This window comes from Ailuropoda melanoleuca, chromosome 16, assembly GCF_002007445.2.
Source record: "Ailuropoda melanoleuca isolate Jingjing chromosome 16, ASM200744v2, whole genome shotgun sequence".
Lineage (NCBI taxonomy): Eukaryota > Metazoa > Chordata > Mammalia > Carnivora > Ursidae > Ailuropoda > Ailuropoda melanoleuca.
The window spans coordinates 59,219,252-59,229,286 of record NC_048233.1 but is presented as its reverse complement, the minus strand read 5'-3'; the positions used below and the strand labels follow the sequence as shown (position 1 = coordinate 59,229,286).

Here is a 10,035-nt window from a genome sequence, read left to right as displayed (position 1 = left end):
AAAAAAAAAAAAAGAAATTTCTGTATTAGGAAAACACAGGTCAATGAGTGCTAGGAAAATGTTGTACTTTGAATTAGTAAAAGCATATCAAAATGAATTGAGAAGTCTTTTTTAAAAAGGCAAGTTCCTGAAATCACATAAAGATTACAAAAGCAAGATGTCTTTTATGACTTTTTAACTTTAACTTTTTAACTTTTTCTAAGTTAAAATCTCAAACATGTAAGCAGACAGTATGTATAAAGACTGGTTTTCTAAACTTAAGCCATTTATAGCATTTTTTTCATACCGACTGAATTTTTAATAATTGACTCTTATTGAGTCATTTATGAGTCCATGTTTAATGCATGTCTTGTACATGTAAAATCATTTCAAGTTAACACCAGCAGTGCACATTGCACACTGTTTAGGAAACATTGCTATGGTGGAAAGCACAGTAGAGCCTCTTTCTAGCTCTGAGTTATCAGCCATGTTACCTGAAGCAAGTCATTTCACTTTTTGTTTAGCTTCCATTTTTCTCTTCTGTAATGTGACAGATTTACACTTCCATTTTTCTCTTCTGTAATGTGAAAGATATAAAGCTTTATAATATAAGGTTGCTTTTAGCTTAACATTATAATGTTCTGTTTTTATGGAAGTGCTTTTTGGAAAATTTTTTACTTTAAAATCAGAACTGTATCTTTCAAGTAAAGGAAAACCAAGAAATAATTAAGTTCTCTTAGAACTGTGTTGTCCTTTCAGATGAAGTCTCTGTAAGATTATAATTTCAATTTACTTTGTATCCATGTTAGCTAATTATTTAATGAGAAATAGCTCTCTACCATGCAGAATTCTTATTATTCCTATAGTAGATTAGAATAGGGCATACATTACTTTTATATTTTAATTTCTTTTAAAAATTGAGATTTTTTTTTTAAATGAACATTTTGTTTCTGATAAAGAAAAATTAATATGGAAAGAATTTGTTACATATACCCCACACTCAGTTTTCCCACTTGTTAACATCTCATATTTATATGGTATACTTACCACAACTGATGAAACAATATTGATTTTTTTTTTTTTAAAGATTTTATTTATTTATTCAACAGAGATAGAGACAGCCAGCGAGAGAGGGAACACAAGCAGGGGAGTGGGAGAGGAAGAAGCAGGCTCACAGCAGAGGAGCCTGATGCGGCTCGATCCCACAACGCCGGGATCACGCCCTGAGCCGAAGGCAGACGCTTAACCGCTGTGCCACCCAGGCGCCCCTGATTTTTTTTTTTTTATTAACTGAAGTTTATTTAGATGGGAATATAAACTTCAAGTAGAGTATTTGTTTTATATATTCACTCAGTAGTTCCATAAGATTATCATCATTTCGATCACCAATTATATAATAAGTCTGGGCAAAGTTGGGCAGTGCTTTAATTCTTAGAGTGAAGTGATGGCAGGTTTGCATTTAAATGTGGAAAATGACATAAGAATTCTTTTTTTGTTCTTTCAGAGAAAGAATCAGCATATTCCTTACAGAAATAGTAAGCTCACTCGCTTATTAAAGGATTCTCTTGGAGGAAACTGTCAAACTATAATGATAGCTGCTGTTAGTCCTTCCTCTGTGTTCTACGATGACACATATAACACTCTTAAGTATGCTAACCGTGCAAAGGACATCAAATCTTCTGTAAGTGTGTTTAGTCTGCCTTTGTTGTAAGGGCATTGAATGTATACTATTTTTATAACTCTAAAAAAATATTAATTAGAGTTGTATTTTTACTAATGAATTTCAAACAGGGTTAGAAATGTCTTTATTAGCTTGGTTAATTGAGCATTAACTTGGACAATTAAACCATTAAGCATCTTGATTACATATGTAATAGATACTATTATTTAGTCTTTTGGGAACTAGGATGCTTTAGTGCCTGTCTTCCTAAACTTTTTCATATCATGGCACATGATATTCTGATGGCACACTGGAATAATTGGTCAGGGTTTTAACACATTTGTTATAGCCAAGGATGATGTTATCTGCTTTTACTTAGCACCAGCCCTTTCTATCTGAAAACCTTGGACATGTTAGGTAATCTCTCCAAGCCTCAGTCACTTCATCTGTAAAATAGATATATCTGCCTTAGTTTATAAAGTAAATAGCCCTTTTAAAATAATTCATGATATTGATGTAACCAATCTCTATATAGCTCTAACAATATAATAATGATTGGTTAGGTCACTATTTTTGCCAGTAATTTGGGTTGATTTAAAAAATGTTAAGTTAATCATGATGTATTTTTAAAATCACAGGATCTCAGGGTCGGAAAAAACCTAGAGTTTAAGTGGTGTGATGGCTTCTCCTGCTGTTTACCCCTCTGCTACTCCCACTGTATGAAGATGAGCGGGTTATTGTCTTTCTTATAGAAATATTCATATATTCTGTATAATTAATTGGAAAAGGATATACTCTGTGGGTATGCAAAGCTTCTTACATGTTTTTCATGTAATCCTTACAGCAACCCACTGAGGAAGGCTCTACTTTACAGTTGAGTAATCCCATGCTCAGAATTTTAAGTACCAAATTCTAAATCAGTTAAGTGAGAAGTGGACAGGGCCTCAAAATCAAGTATTTGAACTTCTGTTTAATGTTCTTTCCACTATTCCATAGCTGCCAAGAAGCCCATATAATTATAAAAAGGATAAGATGTAGTAAGAACTCATTAAAAATTAGTTCAACTTGGAAACTGTTGAAACTTAAAGTTATCTCTAAATTTCTTAGAAGTCAGGAGAAAAAGAAAGTGGGCAATTTTAATTATAATGTGAAGAATGCTTTGTAAGTTCTTAAAAGTACCTTTTCTCAGATAGTAAGACAATTTCTTTATAATTTCATTTATTTTATGAATGTGCTTAGCATATCCTCTTGTAGATTTTGAACATAAGTGTAATTGATCATGATTGTCACATGATTTTAATTGTCACAAATTCTGAATTCATGGAACTGAATGAGGAAATACCATTTTTCTTGTATATATATTTATGTTGTTATTATCTCTCTCTATATATATGCAATCATAATTTCTGTCTTTTAACAGTTGAAGAGCAATGTTCTTAACCTTGACAATCATATAACTCAGTATGTAAAGATCTGTAATGAGCAGAAGGAAGAGGTATGTCTACTCTTTACATTTTATGCTAATTTCCCTTAGTTCCTCATTTATGTGATTCTGCAAACTTAATTGCCTAAAAATTTGATGTCTTTTCCTATTGCAGTTGATAATCTGGCATGTTCAATTATTTTTCACAGCTAAAATTTTTCTCTGGCCACATATAATGGAGACAAATAATTTGTTTTGTATTTTAACTAGTGTCTCTCTCTACTAGATCTTAATGCTAAAAGAAAAACTAAAAGCCTATGAAGAACACAAAGCCCTTACTGATGAAAATAACAAAGCAAAGTTAATGGTTTCAAACCCTCAGGAAAAAGAAATTGAAAGGTAAAAATGACATTGAGATCTCATTTTGAGGATTTTATGGTTTTGAAATTTAGTCAGATATTTTATGTTATCATTTGTTGTATGTCTTTATATATATGTATTCTCAACTGAATCAGGAAGCCACTGACTGCTCTTTATATTTTGCACACTTTGGAGATCAGATCATTTTAATTATGATTACATACTTGTGATTATACCAGGACTTAGGTATAAGATGGAGAAAGTAAGGCCAATTATGTCACTTACTAAATTAGTTTTTTAGCAGTTTTCATATTTTTCTTCTCAGGTGTCTTACTCCATTCAGGCTGCTGTAACAAAATGCCACAGACTGGTATCTTATAAACAAAACAAACAAAATTATTTTTCATAGTTCTGGAGGGTAGAAGTCCCAAGATCAGGGGACTGGCATAGGGTGAAGGCATTCTTTCAAGCTGAAGATTTCAGTCCTTGAATCCTCACATGGCCTCTGGAGCAAGATCTCTCCAGAGCCACTTTTTAAGGTTACTAATCCTATCAATGGGGTTCTTTGCCCTCATGAACTGATTACCTCCCAAGGGCCCCACCTCCTAATACCATCACTTTGGGTGTCAGGTTTCAACATAGGAATTTTGGGTAACAAATATTAAGGCAGTTTCATCTGGCATAATATTATTCGTATAGTTCATGTAAATTTTATCTACCCTTTCTTGACTATGTATAACTCTAATAATTCATGTACTTTGTTTGTTTAGTTAATTATTTGAAGGGACATCTTTCAGTGCTATAAATTAATACAGAATTTTGATATATTCCCACTAAGCTTTCTAGCAGGTAAATTTTTTAAAAGAAAGTTGTTAATAATATAATATTCACAAGCACTTTTCCCCTAAGCAGTTAAGATAATTTTCCAAATTGTCCCAATGGAATACTAGTTCAAAAGCTGTGAATCTTGAGTAGTTCTAAGAAGGCAATAAGAAATTCCTGGATCAAACAAATTTGGAAATTCCTTCTTACTGAAGGAATCTAGGTGATTTCCAAAGTACGTCAGTTTATTAAAGGCTCTGAGAGGTCTTGTAATAAAGGAATCTGTCCAAATTTGATTAAAGTTCAGTAAAGTTAAACTTACTTTACATTCTCCAGAGCCAATGTTCTATTATCACTAGTATGAGAAACCGACCACAACTTAAACCAATGATTATTCACTCTGTTTTGGAACTCTAGAGTTTATAGCAGTATCTCGATATCCATAAGGAAGACTAGTCAACGGTGACTTTCAACCTAGTTTCAGATACAACACCTTTTTTAAATTTGGATTTGTATATTATAGTTTACATAAAATATCCTTGATTTGAAAAAAATGTTTTTGGACTCTGTTGACCCCAAGTGCTAAGTAAAAACTACTTCCAATAATAATGATTTAGTTTTGTACATGGCTTTATAGTTTTTGTAGATTTGTAGGCCCGTATTAATCTGGTCACTCTAACAAGCCTTTGAAATTCGAAGTGGGATATTGTTTTCTCAAAGATAAGGCAAGAACTATAAATCATCTCTTTCAAATCTTAATCTTTTTCTTCCATACTGTGTTATTTTACAAATATCTTAAAGAGGGAATTAAACAGTTATTTCTATCAATGACAGTCAGTTTTTCATATAGCATAAAGTGGACCTATATATTGTTACAGTACCAGAGTTCTATTTATGCTGGAGATTTTCTAAAATGTTTAAGTTATTTTCTCTTAATCCCTCCAACAACCAGTTGTCAAAATAATATTGTTGCATTTATGATGCTTTTTGTTATATCCCACCAATCTAACAGTGACTTTTAGTTTTTTCAAAGATTTTATTTATTTGAGAGAGGGAGAGATCGAGAGAGCACACAAGAAGGGGGAGAAGCAGGCTCCCCACAGAGCAGGGATCCCAGTGCGGGGCTCGATCCCAAGACCCCGGGATTATGATGTGAGCCTAAGGCAGTCGCTTAACCAACTGACCCACCCAGGCTCCCCGTACAATGACTTTGAAAAAATAAATGAAGTAAAAGTCATTCCTTCTTAACACAGTTTACCTGATCAAAGAAAGCTTTTAACTGACATATTATTAGTTGTTGTTAGGTTTCATTTTGTTAATCAATTTGGGATTGGCCCACATGCAACCAGATATTCTTTTGTTGATGCAAGTTTAAAAACAAATTTAAAGAAAACTAAAGAAGTCACCCACTGCTCAAACTTGGACTCACTGCTTGCATGGAATCATTCAGCGCTATTTAACCAGATCTAGTTACCAGTTAAAACCTTAGTAGACTTTTCTGCAGTTGATATCTTCAAGTCATTGAACCTTTCCTTCTGATAAAATGATTCAAGAGGGAGATGGCCTGAGCTAGGAAATAAAACAGTAAAATCTTTAGAGTTTTAATTTGTGCAGCATATTATTTAACATAATTTCCTTGTGTATTATAAGGAAGCTGTAATGATCGGATTATATACCCCATAGCCTTTTTCATTTTCCCTTAAAAGTAACTGTGTCTTGAAAGAAATATATGAAATATCTTCTATCATTTCAGTTATACTGTTACATAGAACTTTTTTAATGCCATGAATTTGCCAAGTGTCTTTTTAAAAATAAACATTTTTATGTGGTTTAATCAGATGAAAGGAAAAATATACAGTATTTGCTGTCTATCAAAGCCATTTGGAAAGATAATACTCAAGAAGAAATCATAAAAAGAAAGTACAGTTCTTTATACAGAGTAATTATAAAACTTCACTTGTGACTGTATCAAGAAAATTGTGTAGAACTTAATATTCATTATGTATCATCTAAAATTATTGGCAAAGATTTTTATTGCTAGTTAGTTGAATGTTTTAAATGACTAGAAAATAGGGGTGCCTGGGTGGTGCAGTCGTTAAGCGTCTGCCTTCAGCTCAGGGCGTGATCCCGGCGTTCTGGGATCAAGCCCCATGTCAGGCTCCTCCGCTATGATCCTGCTTCTTCCTCTCCCACTCCCCCTGCTTGTGTCCCCTCTCTCGCTGGCTGTCTCTCTCTGTCAAATAAATAAATAAAATCTTTAAAAAAATGAATAATAAATAAATGACTGGAAAATAGTTATTAGTCAATCCCTTAGGACTCTTTACTGTTTTAAAATGATAGGTTTTGGGGGGTTTTTTGTGTTTTATTGTGGGTTTTTTTTTTTTTTAAGGAGATCTCTAGAAACCTTTGAAACTTCCTTTTCTTCCATCCTAATTGGTAAAACCCACCAACTAAAATAAGTCTGGACCACAAAATTACAAAATTAAGAAATACTTAACTCTGTCCTTGGGCAAAATGTTTTAAAAAAACTAAGAAATTGTCTTTGAGAATAACCTAAAGATAACTTATCAATTCATTTACTGGCATTAGTGTGTTGTAATATAATGCAATGAAATTGCAATGTCCGTACATACTTCCTATGAAATATTTATCAGTTTGACAAAACTGCAGTAAAGTCGATGTATTGTGGTTTATAGTCATTCCCAATAGAGTTTCATTAAGAACTACTGACGTAAATTGCTGGTGTTTTTACCACAGATCCTTACAAATATATCTAAAATTCTGGCTAAAGAACATTTATTTTTAAGTGCATATACTTTGTTACAGTTTTATTTTAAAGGCTTCACAGTTAATTTTTTTTGAGAGCTTTGTCTATATGTGACTGTTCATACTATTACTGTAGCTCAGACCTGATCTGTGATTTAAAAACATAAATATATGTTTATAAAATTAGAATATTGCTATCACCAATATTCTGACCCTGGAGGATGCAGAATTGCAGGTTTCTTTTCAGGACTTGCACAGATCTTCTGAGCTTGAGGTCTTTATGCATTTGGATGAGATGTGAGTCAAATCCCCCAACTTTGATTCTCCAAATCTCCATCGCCCTTTGGAGGAAAGACACTGGAGTGGCTTTTCTAGGTTTACCACATTGCAAACTTGGTTGTTTTGGGTCCTGGCAGTGTCAGCTGACTCTCAGCCAGGCTGTAGGGGGTACCTAACCGTATGGTGTGTTTTCACTGTAACAAATTCTAAAACTAAAAACTGGCTATCTCACTTTCCCTAGGGGGCCATGGAGGCGCCATATGATTATGCCGCCCACTGCTTGTTTCTTCACAGTTAGCCAACATCAAAACAACACACAGTACTTTGTTGCTTTCAGGGCCTTGTTAATTGGGATTGTACAGGTTCAAATTATCATCTTTCTCCTACAAACATAATATTTTATTTCTGCTAAGCAGCTGGATACATAGATTAAATAGAGTATATGACTTATATAATTATGACTTACGTAGAGAGGCCTTATAATACCTATATCTTTTAGTAATTGATCTTCCTTGGAGGAGAAAAAGAGTACAGTAAAAATAAAGTTAATATCCTTTTCCACTTTTGTTATTTAATAGGAAACAGTCAGTAACCTATTTGCTATTTGTCATTGAGTCTAATTCTATGAGTGATTTTTATTCTTTTGTTCATTTATTTCTTAAATTTATTTAACAAAATTAGTGAGATTCTATAATGTGTTTTATATTTGGTAGATTTCAAGAAATTCTGAACTGCTTGTTCCAGAATCGAGAAGAAATTCGGCAAGAATATCTGAAGCTGGAAATGTTACTAAAAGAAAATGAGCTTAAATCATTCTATCAACAACAGTGCCACAAGCAAATCAAAATGATGTGTTCTGAAGACAAAGTAGAAAAGGTATTTATTTATAATTAAATTTTAGACATGTAAACACATGGGGACTTCTAATTCTATAAATGTGATAGGTAATGTTATTTAATTACCCATTCACTACAAACACTTGGAAATGCTGGAGGAAATGTATCAAATATTGTTTTAAATTCATAGTTAGGTGTGCAAGACACAAAATTAAATTCCTAGATGTCAGAAAGAAAAAGGAAACCAAAAAAAAAAACCAAAATCACAGTTGCAACTGCTGCTTCTGTGAGGGTTGATGAAATGCTTAACGTGAAGTTAACAGACTCACTGTTGGGTACCAAAGGTGGGATGCAGGCAATAATTTACAACTTAAACCAATAGCAGATCTTTTTTTCCAGGAAAGAACATTTTATCACTGACATTGTTAGAATTTCCATTGCATGGTGCTTAGAAAGGCAGACCATCTTTTACTCATTTTTATTATTTCATGTGGTAGTACACTGCCCTCCCTCCCTCCACACACACAGACCTCTCCCAATATCCTACCTTCAGTGTACACCACATCTTAGGTAAGGGACCCAAGGGAGACAGGGAATTAGAAATGGCAGACCCTACGTAAAGCTGGGAACCTCAGAAGCCTGTACTCTTTATATTGGTAGTACACCATGAAGAAACATCTTCCCGATCAGCACAGAAAAATAAGGAGCCACACCTGGGGTAAGAAAAAGTCTCACTTAAAGACTAACTGTTGTTGGGGCCTCTGGGTGGCTCACTTGGTTAAGCATCTGACTCTTGATCTCAGCTCAGGTCTTAATTTCAGGGTTGTGAGTTCACACCCCGCGTTGGTGCTCCATGCTGGGCATGGAGCCTACTTTAAAAAATTTCAAAAGAAAAAAAAGAAGTTGTTAAAGACTGCCATTGTAGATATTCTTTCCAAGGATTTGAGGTTTGAATTTTTATAATCCGTGTGTTTTATTGAGTAAATCCTTAAAATGAGAAATTAACATAGAAAATGGTATCAGAGCAGTGATTATCTTTGGGGAACTGGGCAGAGCAATACAGAATCAGCCTAGTGAAATAGACCCTCAGTTCAAATCACTAATGAGAACCCACTGTCCAAAATTTTAAAAGCACATGGTGAAACAGTCCACCATAATCAAGTCAGCCCATTTGGCAAAAAATGACAGAATTCCCAAAATTTCAGACAAAACCTATAAAAAAGACTAAAGACTCAAAGAAGGAATTAATGATAAAGGAATTAAACATCAAAAGAGCATCCATATACAAAAAGAATGAATGAATGAAACTTCCAAAAATTAAAGATTTACTCACTGAAATTTGAAAGTTCACTTTATAGGTACAATGCTAGGTGGTGTTTTAAACGCTTTACATGCATTAAGTCAATTCTCAGAAAACCCTGTGAAAGATATAATGTTATTATCCTCATAATTAAGATGAGGAAACCAGAGCACAGAGAAGTTATCTTGCTCAGGATCACACAGCTCATAGGTGTCAGAGCTATGATTTGAACTCAAGCAAGTTGATTCCAGAGTCTATTATCTCTATCCTTTTTTGTGAGTTACATAAGCTGAGGAGAGTAATTCTGGGAACTGGGAGACCTGAGGAAATCATATCAAATATAGGATAAAAAGATAGCAAATGTGAACAAGATGTTGTTTCATGAAGGACAAACTGAAAAGTCATGCATTCTTCTAATAGTTACTCTGAAGGAGGTGTATTAGTGCAAAAGGGGAAGGGATGATATGCAAAGTTTCAGGCTTAGAATTTTCTAGGACTAATAAAATGTCAATAAGATGTAAGTTCAAGAAGCATGAGATCTAAGCAGGATAAAAAATAATGTATACCTAGATGTATGCAACTCCAGATCACCAAAGAGCAGAAAAATAAT

The 10,035-nt window shown here is 33.6% G+C and overlaps 1 protein-coding gene across 3 annotated transcripts in view; it reads left to right on the top strand.

Moving 5' to 3' along the window:
- KIF18A (kinesin family member 18A) overlaps positions 1-10,035 on the top strand; it is an 81,248-nt gene that overhangs the window by 20,472 nt on the left and 50,741 nt on the right. For all 3 annotated transcript variants that reach the window (XM_034645501.1, XM_002920431.4, XM_034645500.1), the window contains 4 exons: positions 1,484-1,660; positions 3,060-3,134; positions 3,349-3,461; positions 8,003-8,165. In XM_034645501.1, coding sequence (XP_034501392.1) covers positions 1,484-1,660; positions 3,060-3,134; positions 3,349-3,461; positions 8,003-8,165 — 528 coding nt within the window. The remainder of the gene's footprint in view (positions 1-1,483; positions 1,661-3,059; positions 3,135-3,348; positions 3,462-8,002; positions 8,166-10,035) is intronic.